The 18,659-nt window shown below is 51.7% G+C and overlaps 1 protein-coding gene across 1 annotated transcript in view; it reads right to left on the bottom strand.

The window, feature by feature from the left end:
• Nucleotides 1-770: 770 nt before the first annotated feature.
• Nucleotides 771-18,659, bottom strand: part of AJAP1 (adherens junctions associated protein 1) — a 38,590-nt gene continuing 20,701 nt past the window's right edge. The window contains exons 3-6 of the mRNA XM_064730786.1: nucleotides 14,965-15,052; nucleotides 12,058-12,300; nucleotides 9,978-10,108; nucleotides 771-5,465 (exon numbers count right to left, since the gene is read on the bottom strand). Coding sequence (XP_064586856.1) covers nucleotides 10,036-10,108; nucleotides 12,058-12,300; nucleotides 14,965-15,052 — 404 coding nt within the window. The 3' untranslated portion in view covers nucleotides 771-5,465; nucleotides 9,978-10,035. The remainder of the gene's footprint in view (nucleotides 5,466-9,977; nucleotides 10,109-12,057; nucleotides 12,301-14,964; nucleotides 15,053-18,659) is intronic.

The raw sequence follows: 18,659 nt of genomic DNA, 5'->3' as shown, positions 1-18,659 counted from the left end.
GCTGTGCTGGTCTCTGCCATCCCAGGCCATCCCTCTTCAAAGCCAACAGGGACACCAATGAAAGCTTTTCCCCCTTCTTCCAGGTCAGATGGCCTTATGAGGATGACAGCAGTACTGTCCGACAGTGCCCTCGGGAAGGGGGATGCTGTGGGAGCAAGGGGGGCAATGGGATGCTGTCACTGCTGCCTGGCAAGAGCCCTCCTTGTGCTGCCCAGTCCCCACATCCATCTGTCCATCTGTCCATCTGCTGAGCAGCAGAGCAGGGCCAGCCTCAGTGTGACCCATCATCACCTGCTCCACACCCAACGTGCAAACCAGAGCCACCACTTACCTGCTCACGGCCAGGACTCCTCCTTGGGTAAAAGATGTAGTTGGATGAAGTGATTTCACAGCAGAGCTGTTTGTTTAAGGCATCTTTAGTGATGCTTAATTAACTCCCCAACAGGCTTGCTCAATGGCTTCCCTCTTCCAAGCAGCTGTCCCAAGGCACACAGGTCCCCTCAAAGCCTGGGGGACACTGGGTGAGCTTGGAGACCTGGCACCCTCCTGCCTGTGGCACTGCTGAGGTAGAGGTTCCAAGGGGATGCACAAATCCCTCTTCTCAGGACGAAAGCAGGGCTATTTCTCTGCTGCTCACCTGAGGTGTGCACAGCTGGGAACAGGGAAATTTCCCCAGGAAATCCTTGCTGAGACATGGATCCCCCTGGAGACCAAACCAACCCCGTCCCCTCCCCAGGGACCGCGCGCGGAGGAACCCAGTGACCAGCGGCTGCGCGGTTCTCATATCAGTTTTAATAGCAACATCAGAGTACTAAATATACAGAGGGCAAGGGGACAGGGTGGCATTTACAGTGCTTCCAAATACACGGCTTCCACGGACAGAGACAAATTAAAAACCGCTCAGGAAGAAAAAAAGGTCCTTTTGGCACTGCCCCAGCTCGCGCCGTGCGCGGGTTGGGCAGCCACAATGCCAAAAGGCGACGGCGCTTCCACCGGGTGCCTCCTGGTGCAGGATTTTCCCAGGAAAAGAAAGAAGTACTCAGTGATGTAAAACCGGTTACAAAGTAAAACTGTCTCATGTTAGAAAACGGGTTTTGGCAAAATAAAAATAAAGTGTAAACTTCACTGTACATGTCCTATCAAACAAAAAAATAAACCCCTTGGAACCTAAAATAGAAGAATCTGGGTCAGAAATCTGTGCCCTTAGTGTACATTTTTGTGCAACATATACTTTTTTCAAAGTAAATATTATCTTCACTCGTGACACTATTAAAAATGTACCTACAAATGCTGAGAATAATTCTTAAAAATGTGTGAGAAGCGTTAGATGAACTCGGGAGACCAAACCCACAGACTTGGAAATGGCAAGGGATTTCTTGCTGGTTTTGAAAAAATCGCGTACAGATTTAATATCTGGTTGAACGAAAATTCCAACCACATTCATCCTGAAATGGGTGGGCTGAGATAGGATAGATATATTTTTTGTTCTATTTTATTTTTTTTTAATTTTTTTTTTACAAAATATATATTATGTGTAGAATATCTACTATTTTTAACTACCGTTTCAGCCGAACTACCTTCCTTCGCAAACAAGCTGCCAGTGGAGAAGAGGTAACCTGAAATCCGTCCCCGCGCCAGCTCTGCCATCGCTACGGTGACCTCCTGGCAGGCTCGGTGTCCATGGTGTCCCATGGAGCACTGGTGTTCTCTGGAGCACGGCTCCCGCCACCACCACCGGCCGCCCTTTCTCCAGCTGGGAAGACAGAGTGAAGGTAAACGATCGGATCTGGAGAGACAGGCGGCTGAGAGCCCAGGGCCGGCTCCGCCCGGGGTGCTGTGGGGTGAAGCCGCCCTCGGGGCTTCCAAAGGTCAGGGGATTGAGGAGCAAACCCTGCCTGCCCTACCTGTTGGTGCCATGATGAGGGAGCTCAGACCTGGAGCCCCAAATCTGCTCAGTTTGGTGCAGGATAAAGCCCACCGGTGCCGGTGGCAGCAGTGGAACCACCCCTGGCCCGGTGGGAGCGGCACAGCCTGTGGCTCCTGCTCAGGGTTTGCAAGGGATGTGGAGGGAGGAGAGTCCCAGACAGCCCTGGGAAGCCTGGGCTTGCTGCAGAGCCCAAGGAAAGCCAACCTCTCCTTGGCATGGGTGGTTTGTGCCACACCACTTTCTCTAAGACAGAGCCACAAGTGACACACAGACACCCCATGACGTGTCTGGGGAATGTGGCAGCCTCTTGGCTGCCATGGTGTGTTTCTCAGGGTCTGTTCAAGGGGCTAAGGAATCTGGAAAATGAACTGAAAACAAACAAGCAGCAGCGGGCTGAGGGCTTACAGCAAAGCAAGGAGCAAAACTTTTCTTTTTTCAAGCTTCCAGGACCTTGGGGTGAGACGATGTGCCCAAAACATGACAAAGCTCCCACAGGAGCGTGTCTGAGAACACCATGCTTCCCTGCCTTTCCACGGTGGGAAGATCTCCTCAATAGACTGAGCCATGGAAATGCGACTTTCTATTCTCATTTCTTTCTTGTATTTTGGCTTTCATCAATAGGAGGGAATGAGATCAACACAGTTCATTTCTCTTCACTGTGCAAGACCTTGGGATGCCTGGATCCTGCCTTGTCCATCACTGCATCAGCAGCTCCATCCCAGCCCTTCCTCCTCCTCCTCCTCCTCTCCCTCCACCGCAGTGGCCCAGCATGGATGGGGGGAGGCTTCCTCTGATAAAGTGCAAGTGCTGTTGGTCCTTATAAATAAGGGAAGATTGTGCATCTACTTTTGTTCCCTGGTTCACTGTTCAGCTCTGGGGAGACCAGGACATGTCCTGCTGCAGACTGGGTGGGGAGGGAAGCTCATGCAAGTCCTGCCCTCTGAAACCTGTGCCCATCCTCAGGGTTGCAGTGATTCACCTTCCTTCTCTCTCTCTCTCACACAAACACACACACACACACACACATATACACACACGTTTTCCCTTCCTCTTCCCCAGCTCCACAGGGAATTTCCTGTGAGCCAGGTGCCTCTCCATCACCACTGCCATCATCACCATCACTGCTTGCACCAGTGCTGCCCTGGCATCTCCCAGCTCTGCCTGACAACTTCCCTGCGGGCAGCAGGTTCCATCCATGCAGAAACACAGAACGCTGCCTCAGATGCCCTGCAATGAAGGAGCTGAGATATATTTCTTGTCACACTGCTACCGCGATTACACCGGAATACCTGTGGGAATGAAATAAATGGGAAGATTAAGGGGAGAAGCACAAGGAACATGGCTCAAAGCTGGCGTGGATGGATTCCCAAGAAGTCACAAAGGGAGGAGAACCTGTGGGCAAGGGCTGCACCACTGATCAGCATCACAGGAAAGCCCCAAGACACTGAGATGACCTTGGTGCAGTTGCTCAGACTCCACAGTTCCCAAGGACAGACACTCCCCACGTTCCCCAGGGACAGCTAAAGCTTTGGGGGCCACTGCTCTAGCAAGACACTGTCTCCTCTTCTCCCTGGAGGCATCCAATGCTCTGGAGAGCAGGACATGAGCCACCCAGGAGACACAGCTCTGCCCAGGGGATGCTTGGCTCAAGTCCGCAGGTAATTGTCAGGGCTGGCAAGGAAGACTTCTGTCTGAGGCAGCGTCCAAAAAATTCAGGACAAATAATCCAGACTGTGCAATTCCATGGGAAAAGGACAGAAAAGGACACGGGAACAAGAGACCGCACGCGTGGCTATGCGCAACACCACAGGGTTCTACTTTGTTGGTTTTTTTTGTTTGTTTTTAAACTGCACGTTCATTATCATAAAGAAAAGGAGCTGAGTAATCAGTGGGGGAGTAGAAACGTGGATCTGGACAATTCTAAAAAACCACTAGTATTTACCAAGGGCAGTTTACAAAAAAGAACTGGAGGACTTTGGTCTGATCTCTGCTGTCGTTTCCACCCTTTTAGCATTGAAGGGACCCAAGTGAGACCCATCCCAGTGTCTGATGTGCAGCACGGCATGGCAGCACCTGACTCCATGGAAAGACTTGGACAGAGGGTTTAGGGTCAGCACCCACGAACGCCACCCGCCCCAGCAGGAGCTGGACAGGCGTGGACGTGTTTCTAGAGCAACACACCAAACTGGAGCCTGCAGAATCGTGCTTCCCTGGCATAAATTCCCTTTAAACACTATTAAGAGATCTCCAGGATTGTGGACAGCCGGCTGTGTCTTCTCCTGCTGCAGCAGAGCCAGCCAAGACCGGGAGAACAAAGGAAGAGGCTCTCTCAATCCCACAGCCCCAGGCTGGGGGAAGAGGACACGAGCTCCTTCCTCTGGTTTCTCACACAGGGCTGAGTAAACTTTGGTGCTGTGGCCAATTCAGAAGACATTTTCCAAAAACCTTCCCACACCCCATTCCTAAATTTCTTTCTTCTGTGCCATGAGAGGCCCATCTCTTGGAAGTCCACCCTAAAATCTGCCCCGTCCAGCCCCGAGGTGTCATGCCTAGCATGGCAGAAATCACAGCACTGTGGAAACGGGGCAGGCTCAGGATTTCCAGCTTCTTCCCGTCGACCTTGATGATGTCTTGGGATACAGAAGCCTGGAAATACCTTCAGCACCGCCTTGAGCTGTGCTCTGGATGGTTTTGGGAAGCTTTTCCTCTGCTTCCCGCCGGCAGCACAGCCCCAGCTGTCTCCCACCACGGTCGCGTCGCTGGAAAAGCATTTCCAAAAAGAACCAAAATTATATATATATATGTATACATACATATATATGTCTATACATACACACACACACGTATATATATGTATATATGTCTACCTATATATACACATATAGGTTGACAGGCAAGCTGCCAAAGTAGAAAACATCAGATCACCCAGTTTGCATGATGCGTGTTAAAGAAATGAGACTTTTAGCCCATGACATCTTCTTTAAAAATGAGTATTTAAGATCTTCAAAAATTGCTACAGTACAAAAAGTGTTTGTGTGTGTATATATATATATATTTTCTCTCTACATATACCGTATGTATGGACTGGAATGGATGACCCCACCAGAAGAGATGCCCCACTTGTCCTCCACAACATTTCCAGGCGTTATTGTCTCAGCTCTTTGCAAAGTCTTTGCATCAGTTCATGGCACATAATGGTAATTATTGGCACAGGTTCAGAGTCACCGTCCATGGCCGGGCTCCAGGCGCTCATTCCTTCCCTTTCCATCCCTTTGCTGGTTCCTCCTCCTCTTCCTCCTCCTCTTCCTCCTCCTCTTCCTCCTCCTCCACGGGACTCTTTACTCGCACACTTTCCTTTCTCTCCTCCCAAAAACGTGCTCCTTGACAACGCAGTTACCTATAGGCGTGTTCATTTTTATAAAAATATATTTGGCCCATAGAACGCTGCTCTTTGAGTCTCCTACTGGTAAACAGAAATGGTAGGTACAGGTAACCCATTATTTTTTTTTATATTTTTTACAGGTTCACCAATGGAATCCTGTTGAGGATGAGAAGAAAAAGAAAGATTAAGTCACGACAGGGAATTTGCACCAAGTCTTGTGTCAATGCTTGGATGATCTCTCACAGCCTAGAGGTTTCCTCCTCCTTCCCCCTTGGCTGTGGAGCTGTGGGATTCCTGGGGGTATCAGTGACCTCCTCGTCTCCTCCTCCTCTCCTCCTTCTCTGCAGCTTGGGGATTGGGACCACTACTTCTCTCTCCTCAGGGCCTTTTCCAGAGTGGGATTTACTCCAGATCATCCCTGCATTCTGCAGATTCTCACACTCAGGCCTCGAGCAGTGAGTGCTCTGGCAGACGAGCAGATGATGACAAGCACTAACGAGATTTTCTAAAGTTAAATCTAAAGAATCAATAGGGAATTGGTTAAGCACCAAACCAGAGATCCTATCAAAGTCCTTAAGCTATTTATTTACCTTCTACTGGAAGATGCCTTCCTATGCAATTTTGGACCCTCAATGTGAAGACAATCACTCCCCATCACTGGCGTGTGGCCACTTGCTCTACATGTCCACAACATTTAATGAGCTGTAGCACAGATGGGTGTGCCAAAGACAGCTGCCAGCAGGTACCTACACCCTGCACAGCCATGCTCAGGATACACATTCCTAACCCACACATCCCTAATCTGTGCCCTCTGCCTGGCTGGGATCAGCATCCACAATGTGCTGTGCTTTTTGTTCCAGGATTCTTTCTCTAAAAAAATCTCTATTTTTAAGCAAGATGCCCAATTCACCATCTCCAAGAACAACCCCGAAGTCTTAATTAGCGAGACAGATTTTCCAGAGTCCTTAATCTCCTGTGCTGGGGCTGTGCTGGGACTGCTGCTACTCCTCCAAAGACAAGCTGGGATCTTTTATGATGACTCATTATCTGTTAATGTTAACACAAACCATTTGCTGTTGTTAGGCAGAACGGGGCCAGCAGCAGCTGCTGCCGTGTTCCAGCGTGGCTTTTCCACACATTGCTGTCAGCTCTGTGCCAGGGCAGGGTCAGGCTGGTGTCACCAAACCAGCACAGCTGCTGCCCCAAAGTGTCCCCTCCCTGCCAGAGGTGCCCAGCGTCCCGTGGCTCCTGGTGGGCCCTGGTTAATGCACAACAGCAGGGTGTACAATTGGTATTGTATCCCAAATAGCCTCTTTGTGCAAAGTAGGTCAGCGCTTGATCAACCTTACAGATTTTTGTATAATCTCATTCCATGGGGTTTTTCAGTCAAAGAGAGCGGGATTAAGGACAAGAATAATGCGGAATCTCAAACTTCATTTCAGAAAGCCCCAAAGCCAGGATGAAATCAAGCCAAACCAGCCATCCCGTGCTGTGGTGCCTGGACAAAGCCACTCAAGTCTTTGGCACGTGTCCTGTGCTGGTCTGCAGAGCGTTGGTGCTCCTGCTTCTGTCTGGGTGCTCCTCCAGCACCACTGGCACCAGGCAAGTGAAGTTTTCCTTTTCATCCCTCCCTTCAGGTAACTCCTGAGAGCTTCCACTAACTGCTCCACTCCTCACCTAGCCAGCCCAGGGCTGCACTGCTGCAGACAGACTGACTTCTCTGCCTGCAGGAGCAGCTGCTGCTGCTGAGCTGTGACATCTACCAAGGAGCTGGTGCTCCAGCGGGGCCCAGAAGCCAGCACAGGCAATCTGCTGGAAAGCTCCACCAGCTGCTTGCCAGGGGCAGCATTGCCTGCTGTGGGCAGGGATGGTGCCCTGACAGGGACCATGCCTGCAGCACAGGAACCCTCCCCGTGGCTCCTGCTGGCACAGGAGGAATCTGACCCCAGGAAACAGCTTCAACATCTGCTCCCTGTGTACCTGGATGAGTTTTACCAGGTTTCCTGACACAAACGTGGCGCTGCCTGCAGCTCTCTGGGCTGGAGATGCTCTGCAGTGCTGTCCCGTATATCTGCTGCCTCAACTGCTCAGCCCAGCCTGATGATGCTGTGGGCATCACCCAAGGGCAGGGTGACAGCTGGGCAGCACTATGGTCAGTCCTCACACCAGGCTCACAGATTGTCAGATGTGAAGTTGACATTAAAGTCCAACTTGGTGGTCATTTCAACATCTGTAGCACCTCTGTCCTGCCACCCCTGTCCTGGGACATGCCACCTGCCTTGTGCCTCCAGCTCTGGCCCCACACCATCAGGAGCACCAATGTGCACACAAGACAGCTCAGAGCTGTGAAATGCTGCCAATTAAAATGTGTAAAACACCAGGAGAAAGGGGGTGTGAGGAGAAAGCTGCATGTGGCCCCTCCAGCCAGAAAGCTGCACATGCTCCAGATCATCCTCCTCCTCTGCTGTGGTGCAGTGGGTCAACAGCAACTGTCCCCTTCAGGTGACCTTGCTGCAGCTGTGGATGCCAGCCAGGAAATACTCATTCCCCCGGAAACGGTGCAGCCCAAGCAGCTGCATCTCCTTCTCCAGCAGCCTCTCCCCTAGAAACAAGAGCTGGAGAGGCATCCTCCATGCCTGCACTCCTCTGCTTCCCTCCATCCCACTGCTCCTCTGGCGCTTGGCAGCTGGTGACAGCACAAGGCAACTGCGGTGGCAGGGACAGCCTGGCAGGGACAGCCTAGCAGGGAGCTCATCTCCGTGCCATCTGCACCTCACACAGTGACACATGAAAACTTGGAATGCTCATTTCACCTGAGGGATTTCCCAACAGCACCTGGTTTCAGCTGGGACACACCACTTATGCAAGCGTGTCCCAGAAACACGCTGGTGCAAACACACCTGTGCAGAGTAAACATGCAGGGAACAGGTAGAACAGGTTTGGGGATCAATCTCATTTTGTTATCCTTAATGAAACCAAACAGCAGCTTCCAGAATTGCATCTGTAATTGAAGTGCCATTACAGAGCTAATGCTCCAGGTACGAGACCGATAGATTTTTCCAGAGCGCATCAATGTGCGTTTCATGGATTCCATGAAAACGGATCAATGAGAATTTCAAGGATTTAATAAGGCGTAATGGAATGGCTTCAGGCTATTTAAAGAAATCTATGCAGGTGACCAGGGCATAGTTTTGGCCTGGGGTTTCACAGGACCTGGGGCAGGAGCAGTGGGATCCACACAGGATTCCTACAGTGCTTCAAGCTCTTCCTTCCTTCCCTCCACCTGAGGCATGGAGAGCTGTAGATGGCATTGAGTGCGGCTGTGTTATTTCTTTTCAATTAACTTTAAGCCAATGGAAAGACTTCCCAAACTACAAAACTGAGGATGGAAAAGGCCCAGTGAGTTATTGCTGAGGCTGGGGTTCCCTGCAGATCCTCCACACTCATTCTCCTGCTGCCCTCACCCCTGGCACCAGCTCCTGCCTGGGCTCCCTTACCCTCTGTCCCCTGAGACAATGGCCACAACAACAGTCAGAGAAAAAACATGAGCATATCAGTGGATGGGGAGTGAGAGCCTCTCACCTTCACCAGTGAAGCTGCTGCAGCCAGAAGGGGCTCTAGGGGGGCAGTGGGGCCATGCCAGGTGAATCCCTGCTCTCTGTGCCCCACTGTGCTGGCACACACCTCACCTGCCCTGTCTAGACACCACAGCCCCAGCACGGCCAAGATCATTAACTTTTTATTCCCTTCCATTCTAATCTAATTATATTTCTGTGTTCAATAGCTGTGCATAATGTTAAACAGGCTATTCCAAGCGAGCTGCAGCCAGGGAAGGCTGGAAATTTCATTTACACTGAATATATGATTCATTACAGCAGGGACTTGGGACAGAGCAATTAATTCACCTGAGCACGTGGCTCAAGCGGGCACCGCTGCCCAGGGCGAGCTGGCACACACAGACTTTTCCTGCCACTGCCATCAGCTGTGCCACCTTCAAAAGTGACACAAGGAGGTGAAAACAGCTCAGGCCAATTCAACAAAAGAGAAGGAAATCCCCAAAGATTGTACTGTTGCAACCAGAACATCGCTGCACTCCTTCAGTCACAGCAACACCCCAGGTGTGACTGGCTGATGGGGACTGTGCTCGAAGGGTTGGCCTTGCAGAGCAGCAGGAGGAGGACGAGGAGGAGGAGGACCCCAGCACCCTTGCAGTGAGCATGGAAGTGTTCATGACAGCCAACATCACCAAATGAGCTTTCAGATACTGGTGGAGCGTGCACGCTCCGACAAGGCGGGCTGTCATTCACGCCACCAGAGGTTAATTACAGATCAGGCCATTTCCCAGCACGGAAATTACTGTGGCTTGCTGAGGTTTCAGAGGTGGGCTGGAACCATGGGATCAGGCTGAACTTCAAGGCTGCCCCATGGACCCTTTGCTTTTGAGTCCTTGTCCATCCCAGTCCCTCCCTGCTAGTGTTGGCCTGTCCGCAATTAACCTCCCTGGAAAAGAGAGCTTTGTTTGGCTCCCAATGCCCCATCCACGGCATGGAATGAGTTCCAGTCACACTGAAGGAAGTGCAGGGGGGAGGATGGCACCGGGCAGGGTACGATGGGCACAGCAGGGGCACAGGATGGGTGCGGGATGGATGCGGGGAGCGCGGTACGTACCAGGAAACAGCCCGCTGGCGTCTGCCCTGCGCCCAGAAGTCAAACAGGCTTCGGCCAGTCAGCAGGAGATTTCAAACCATTTCTCAGACACAAAGGCCACGGGAATAAGATGCCGGTCAGAAGAAGAGGGTCTGCAGTGAGCAGAAAGAGGGGCTTGTACATGCTGGTACGTAACACACACGGTGCAAGCCGGGCTGGCCTGCTGCACAGTCAGCTGTTCTACATCTCTCTAGAGCGATGCTTTGAGTGGGCCTGGGTGCACCAGGCTGCCTGGAAGTGCTCTGGGATAGAGGGTCACAGAAAAGCATCCCTGGATGGTGATAAAGCCATGATCTCTGCTAGCCAGAACACAGGCACTCTCTGTCACCTGGCTGGAGTTCATATCAAACCAAGGCTTGTGGACACCCAACAAAATGGTGTGACAATCCCTGACAGTTCTCCACCTCCCGAGATGTGAAGAAACCCTGGAAAATGCAGATGAGCAGAACTCTGCACACATGTAAGAAATGCTGATTGAAAAGGCATCAGTGCTGGCTGAAAGGCATTTAATTGTTGGCTCCAGGCCTGTCCTTGGGGCAGGCAGATCTGGGCTGCGGCTGCCACACATGCCGTGGCTCCTCAAGGCTGTCTGGAGCATCAGCTGCTCATTTTCTCCCTCAAAACTCTCTGCCTGGCTTCCCCTCTACCTTTGATGGGGACACACATTTACCATATGGTGAAACCACACCAGCACCCAGTGAAAGCACTCTGGAGACAGCCTGTGGTGCGGGAAACATCGCTCCCAACCCCGCTGCTCCTGATCCCCCCTCCCTGGGCAGGCAAGGGGCTGGCAGAGCAGGGCCACATCCCTTGGCTGCAAACGACGCTCCTTGTTAGTGCTGTGCCGTTGTTTTGCAGCAGCCAAACGGCTCATTTGGCTCTCGCTGCCTGCTCCTCCATTAATCACCTGCTTGTTTGCAGCCCGGCAGCTCTGCCGATGCCACTGAGGAGACAGCACGGGCGCTGGAAAAATGGATCCAGTGGCATTTCATGTGCTGGCAGGAGCAGCAGCAGCTGGGAAATGAACACTGTGTGTGGTGCTGAGCTCTCCCAGCCCTTCAGGGCCAGGGGCTGCTGAGGCACCCACCCAGCCTCACTGCCAGAAATGAGGGTCAGGGGAGTCAGTCCCACACTGAAATATGAGTGGGTGAGCACCTGAGAGGTAGGTGGCTCTGCCAAATGCTCCTGGAACATCACCCCTTGTGGAATTTGCAGGCAGCCTCAACAAGGGAAGAGATGAGAATCTCGACTCCATGTTTCAGAGGGCTGATTCATTATTTTTTGATATATGTTATATTAAAAATGCTATACTGAAAGAAATAGAGAAAGGATATAGATAGAAGGCAAGAATGATAATAAAATCTTGTGACTGACCAGAGTATCGACACAGCTTGACCTGTGATTGGCCATTAAGTAAAAACAATCTACACGAGACCAATCAAAGATGCACCTGTGTTGCAGACATCTTTTATGAAGAGTCCTTTCCTTAGGATTTTTCCTCCTGAGAAGCTGAGAAGCCTCAGGAACAAAATGTAAACAATGGTTATCTGCTGCTGTGGAATGCAACAGGTGCATCTGTGATTGGCCCATGTGGTTGTTTCTAATTAATGGCCAATCACAGTCAGCTGGCTTGGACAGAGAGTCCGAGCCACAAACCTTTGTTATCATTCTTTCTGATTCTGTTCTTAGCTAGCCTTCTGATGAAACCTTTTCTTCTATTCTTTTAGTATAGTTTTAATGTAATATACATCATAAAATAATAAATCAAGCCTTCTGAAACATGGAGTCAGATCCTCGTCTCTTCCCTCATCCTAAGACCCCTGTGAACGCCGTCACACACCTGTTGGTAAGCAACCTCCAAACCACATTCTAAGCAATCAGATAATTATTGTTTACATTTCGTTTTTGAGGCCTCTCAGCTTCTCAGAAGAAAAAAATCCTGGCAGAGGGATTTTTCAGAAAATATTTCAGTGACAACCCCCGAGCATCACCCCGGCGGGATGGCGCTGCCCCCACACACAAACCACAGCGCCCAGCTCACCTGTTTCCATTGTAGGTGGTTTTATAATCCCCGGGCGAGTGCAAGGTGTCCTCGGCGTAGACGGGCACGGGGGTCCGCACGCACTCGTGGGAGCACTGCAGCGTCTCGTTGTAGGCGGTGAAGATGTCGAGGGCGCTGGGCACGCGGGCGGGGGCGAAGTCGGTCAGGTTCTGGCAGCTCTCCTCCTGCTGGTCCAGCTTGCGTTGGTGGCTGTTGCGCCGGGGGCGCCCGCTCTGCGCACAGCTGGGCCGGGGGAGGGAGAATCGGACAGTCATGGCATGGTCTGGGGTGGAAGGGAACTTAAAAACTCTCCAGTTCCATCCTCCTGCCATGGGCAGAGATGCCTTCCACTAGATTGGGTTTTTCAATCCTGTCCAACCTGGCCTTGGATTCTTCCAGGGACACAGCTTCTCTGGGCAGCCTGTGCTAGGGCCTCATCACCCTCATAAGGAAGAAATTTCCCCTAACACTTAATCTAAATCTCCCTTTACTTAAAAACCATTCCTCCTGTCCCATCCCACTGTCTGTCTGTGCAAAAAGTTTCCCTCCATCATTTTTATAAGTCTGTTATGGCCTGAAAGGCCAAAGCAGAAGGGATGGGAGGCATACTGTATCCCTGAAACTTGGCAAGGGAACTCACCTGATTGACCAGATTGTTCCATATTATATTAGAATTCAGAAATTCCAATTCCAATTCAGAATTGGAAAGATCAGCCACAAGCAGTCATTTGGCTTGGTGCTTTTTTATAAGAACCAAATTTACATTTTAGACACAAGCTCCTTCCCATCAGAGGAATGACTTAATGAGTCACACTTTTGTACCTGCAGGAAGCAAAAGCCTTTTCTTAAGTGAAAATATGTAGGTGAGAACAATGAAGTGAAACCCTTTCCATTTGGGAGACACCAACAGGTTGGAACTTCTCAGGATAAATGAGCTCAGGACCTGGTGTGACACAGCAGAGGGATTGCTGGCAGGGCAGCCCTGCTCTCTGGGGGCTCCTCCAGCTCTGGAGGCTTCATGAGGATCTCGTGGCTGCACAACACTTCTGCCTCAGTACGTCAGAGACGAGGAGAACCCCAGCTCGCAGGAGCCGCCCTCAATCAGCCTGGTCCTATTTCAGGGTCTAGACACTGATTTAATTAAGATGCCACTTTTTCCAGATGGGATTGACAGCGCCTTGCAGAACGCTGGAGTTTTGGGAGGTGGCAGCTCCGAGGGTGGAGAGAGCTGGCAATCTGTGGAGGGGCACTCCTGGGGACAGGAATGTGGGGCTCTGCTGGGAGCAGTGCTGGCCAGGGTGACAGCTTCTGGCTGCTGGCTCTGCTCTGCTTGATGCAAGTGAAAGAGACAGCCCTAAACCAACTGCTGTCTCGCCATGGCACGTGTGCAGGAGGAGCAGTGACAAGAAGGACGCTGGCTTGGCATGCAGCCATCACTCACCCATCCTGCTTGAAGGGGACAAATGCCAGCCAAAGGATGGGGACAGTGACTGTGTCCCTGCTGGGGACAGGGCCAGAGCATGTGGTATGGGTCACTGAACGTAGCCTGAAATCACCCAATGAACCGAGGCAGTTTGGGTAGAGTGGAGCAAACTCCTAGGTACTGTTTCTTCTTCACCTTGGACACACCTGGGTGCTGCCCACACTCTCCTGCTGAGGATTTTCTCTGGTGATTTCTCAATTTCACTTACTGTAAAGCATTTCTATTCCACACTGATCACTGGATTTATTTTTTCCCCCTTTTTGGCTCCAGCAGCAGTTACTGAGCTGTTCTGCCAAGCTGTGGTCAGCCGGATCAATGACTCGTACCGCTCACTGCTGCGACTGGAGACAAATCCCACAAGTGTTTCATAAACTATTCTCCCTGCTCCTTCACTGAAACACTGCAGCAACCAGGGAAGTTCAGTGAATTAAATCCCACTTGAGACAAAGCAGGGAGCCTCACTGGCTGCTCCCCACAAGTTCAGCTGTGGGGACAGAGCCTCTGTGCTTTCAGTTGGCTGCTGCTCAGCCTTACAGCTATACCAAGACGAAGATGCCTCCATAGCCCTGCAAAGGGCTTCTCCTCTCATCCCAACTAGCCAGCAGGCTCCTCATCAACCCGGTGCTGTAATTGCCTCCTGGCTGCAGAAATTGATTTGCTGCAGCACCCACGCAGAGCTCGGCCAGGCCGGAGGGGAGAGCCACCAGCCATGCTCCCCCAGCCCTGTGCTGCAGCCGTGTCGCTATGCCAGCAACGCTGACCTCAAAGTAGGCCAGTTTCCCTGGGAAAATAGGTAAAGTGAGGAGTGCCTGGAGCGAAAGCTAACCTATTTTGCCATACGCCCAAGCCACACTGAGAGAACAAACCGAAGCAAATGAAGCTGGAGGAGCACAGCAGCGCCCCGGGGGTTGGGGCATGCTTAAAACTGTGGCACCTGAGGGGCTTCGAAGGTGCCCTTCCATCCCTGGGGTCACAGGGAAGGGCAGGAGGTGCAGCTGCTTCTTGCCAAGCCAGGCTGGGGATTTTAGGAGCAGCATCAAAGCTCCTTAGGGAAGGCAGTGGAGGAGCTGCTGGCACTGGACAGGTCCTGGGAACACCTGCTGTGGTCCAACACACAGCTCTGACCTCTCCAGGTGGCACTGTGCTGAGGCACGTGTCCTGTGAGACTTGTCCACCCAGCCTGGGCACATGCTGGTCCCCAAAGCCATTGGCCAGGTGGTGTGAGGTGGGGAAGCTGCGGGGGCACAGCTGAACCCCGATGCACCAACCTCATTTGGAGGTTTTGCAGTAAAGCCCCCATTTTCTCCTGCAATCCTGGCAGGTGCCACAGGCTTTGGCACCTGCAGCAGGATGGGCACCTCCATCCCCACCCTGTCCCCATCCCATGCCACCCCCAAAGCCAGGCAGAGCAGGAGGCACCTTACCAATTTTTTAAGACAAGAGTTGTTATCAGCGCAGCTATGACCATGATGAGGGACACGGTAATAGTGATTATCTGATGAACAGCCAGACCTGCAGACAGAATAAAAGAGACAGTGTGGATGGGAACTGAGGGGACCCTGGCAGAGCCCCCCCATCCCCACACAGCCCCCCACCACCCCCTCCCAGCACGAGGCCACACACAGCCCCCGGCAGCGGCGCCGCAATCCTCTCTCCTGCCTTACACAAAATAAATCTGTAAGCCAGGCTCCTCATTTCCTATCCTCTCAAGTATGTTCCTTGTCAGCCCGAATTAGGCACGAAGAACGGAAGAGAAGTGAAGACGTCTCCCCTCTGGGACGGAAAGGGAGACGAGCACAGCCCTGCACCGGGTGCGGGATTCACCAGGGAGAATAATTACAGCGCTGGCGGCTGCTTGCCTCGCAGGTCGGGTGGGCTCATTTCCCCCTCTTCACCTTCCATGGGGTATCATTTTGGCTCGTGGATCATTCCTAATGAGCAGTTTGGAAACAAAAGCGGCTCGCTGTACACTATGTTTGTGATTTTGTGCTGCCTTACAGTTGCAATTTCGTAATGAAATGATTTTTCCTGGCTGCAGCCCAAGGATGTGCTATTTTTCACAAACAGATGTTGCAGCTCCTGATGGATGGTAGTTTTAATAAATAAATAAGTCCTAGAATGACAGGAAAATAAGCAGTTTTATATATATATCTGTATGTGTCTGTGGCAAGGACGGAGTCAGTGCCAGGGCCATGGCTCAGCTGGAGCAGGGGGTGGCTGGGGGAGCCAGGGGCAGCACTGGGGCAGCCACTGCTCCTGGAGAAGGACTCACTCGTGGCCCCTGTGCTGGCAGGGTGGGCAGCAGCCAATTCCAGCTCACTCCTCAGCTGCTCCACCTCTGGGTTTCACCTCACAGGGAAAACGCCACACTGGGAGGCTCCCCACCTCCCAGTGCCACCCCACCTGCTGAAGGTGAGCCCCAGAGAAAGACTTCTGAGTTCCCAGAGGGTGGTGACGATGGGAGCACGTCCCCACGGGCCCGAGGAGGGCGGTGGCAGCTCGTGGCAGGTCGGGAGTGACGCCCACCCTGGCAGCAGCCAGCCCGGCCGCATCCTGCACGGCAGCCTTGGAGCAGCTCCCAGTGGGACGCTGCTGGAAAAGATAAAAGGAAAGACTCTAAAAATAAAATCAAACCAGCCCAGTGCCCGATTCCTTTGAAAACAGAAGCGGAGTCGGGGACGAGACCTTCTGCAATGCTGGGAGCTGAGGCTGCGAAGGCAGGGCCACGGGAGAACCTAACGATGCAATTAATCCTTGCATTTACGTAATGGGAAAGGCACAGGCAGAACAGATTGCAGGTGGCTGAGCACTGGGAAGGATGGCAGCTCCTTGGAGCAGGACACATGGATTTTAAGAAATGCTGGATAATTTTAGACTCCATCACACACATAAGATGCCATATGTACCGGCACAGCAAAGTTCCTTTGCATCATGTATAGATTCTGCAGAAGCCAGGGGGGTTTCAAGGGGACTGGAGACCTTTGTCTCAATGCTGGTGATGGGCAGAGGGAAGGCACCCAACAAGTGTTTCCCTGGGAAGCCCTATAGCAATACCTGCTGCAATAAACACTACCAGGTCTTTATTCTTAATTTACAAATATTTCAAATATATCAATTTATGAATATATAAAATATTTTCTATTAGGCCCTCAAAGCATGTAGCAAGATCAAACAAATATCCAGTCTGTGAGAGGTGGGGTTAATGTGTGGGGCACCCTTTGAGAGGGGAATGTCCTGTAAGGAACACAAAGCACCCTGGTGGGTGAAGTGAGGTGGACAGAGATGCTGCCAAGGGCAAAGCAGTGTTTTAGATAAAGCCCAACGGGATGGAGGAAGGGGACTTGGAAGATAAAATCAATAGCTCATAGGGCAAAATCCTGCTCCTCCAGTGGAGGAAACTCCCCATGAGAGCCTGTGCCCCCAGAGAGAGACCCCGGGAGCAGGGATTACAGCGCCTGGGCTTTGTTTGCTCATCTCCTTGGCAAAAGCTTCGATCCCAGCGGGTCACGGAGCCCTGTGGCCGTGTAATTACACGTTATTAACCGTGGAAACAGGGAGTTGCAGCAGGGAGGGACACCCAGCCCCGGCCCCTCTCACCTGCAAACGCCTCAGCCCTGCGAGGGCTCCCCCTGCCAAGGCTTTTACCAGGCAATTTGACGCAGTGACCATTTAACTGGAGGGTAATTACAGGAGAAGTATTTAATGGAGCCGAAAGTGTGTCCAAGCCTCTCTGCGCTTCTGCTAGTGCAGCAGAATTCCGCACGCCGCCTGCCAGGAGGGAAAGCTCTTCAAAGGCGCTCTCTGAACCCTCGGAAATGCTGAAATATCTCTGGGTTTTTCCACTCTCGTGCCGTCCGCTCTCACTGGGGCCTCTAAATCCCCAAGGTGGGGGGGAGAGGGGCCACAGAATCCCCAGCAAGGCAGCACAACCCAGCTCCAGATTCCCCACATCCCAGGCAAAACCCCAATCTTCTCAGAGCAAGGCAATGCCAGGGCTTGCTTCTTTTTTTTTTTTTTATCTGTTATTTTAAAGACCATATATTTGCTGCTGAGATGAAAGTGCTGAGGTTTGGCCTTTCTGGCCACCTTTTGAAACGGCTCCCGGACAGCTCTGCATCAATGGAATTAATTCCATGAGAAAAATCCATTCGAGACTAATGTCTTGCTACTGCAGGAGCACGCCATGGCAGCGAACAGGAGATATAAGCTCTTAATTAAAAACAAAGAGAACCTCTATCCCCCAAGGCCTTTATTTCAACAGCTCTGGTTAGGGAGCCTGTATTTTTCATTTTCCCAATAAAAACAGCTACGAGCTGCAACTCTTTGAAGACCCTCGTCAAGGCCTTGAAGCTGCATAAAATTAGAAAAAGGAGAAAACAGCTCTATTTCATTTGAAAGGGAGAAAACTGGCGTTACTCTTACAGGCCAGATATTGCTACCCCCAGCCTCTTCCCACACTCATGGTGTGTGGATCTCCCTCTCCTCAGCCCTGCCATGAGTCCCCTTCCTCTGTTTTTACATGCCCTGAGCACCAGGATGCCAATGCCTCCTCCTGAGCATTGTGGAGAAGCTGGGACAAAGCCACTGGACTCAAGAGGCTTTACAGCTTCCCCAGCCATCAGAAATCACATCTGAGCCCCAAAAACCTCATGCCCTGATAAAGCTGCTTGCGGACAGAACAATTCAATCAGGAGTGTGGTGTGGCCTCCCTGCTGCCACCGCCAGCCTTTCCCAGGGGGGATCAGCCAGATTTGGCCGTAACATGAACCTACTGCTGGTTAATAGCTTGTAAGGAAAATAATTTACAAAAGCCACAAGGGTCTGATACAGGGGTGGAGACACAGCAGAAATCTTCTTGAAAAGCCTTGTCACAGTACACAGCCAGTTCCTCTGCTGCCCAATCCACCATGCCACAATTGGCTCTGCTCTTCCCAACACCTTGCTGGCAAAGCTGAGGTCAGCAAAGCTGCTTGGGTTTTTCACCTGGTAAATCAGTGATCTCTCTGAAACCCAGCCCAGAGAGTGTTAGTCATCCTGAGGTGAAAATGCAGCTTTTCAGCAAAAAACTCACCAAGGCTCCTGGCAACTTCCTGGTATTTTGAGCTGGACTGATGAAAGA

This window comes from Zonotrichia leucophrys, chromosome 21, assembly GCF_028769735.1.
Source record: "Zonotrichia leucophrys gambelii isolate GWCS_2022_RI chromosome 21, RI_Zleu_2.0, whole genome shotgun sequence".
In the NCBI taxonomy this organism is placed as follows: Eukaryota; Metazoa; Chordata; class Aves; order Passeriformes; family Passerellidae; genus Zonotrichia; species Zonotrichia leucophrys.
Note: the sequence above shows the minus strand (reverse complement) of the source record. Positions and strands in the feature narration are given on the sequence as shown.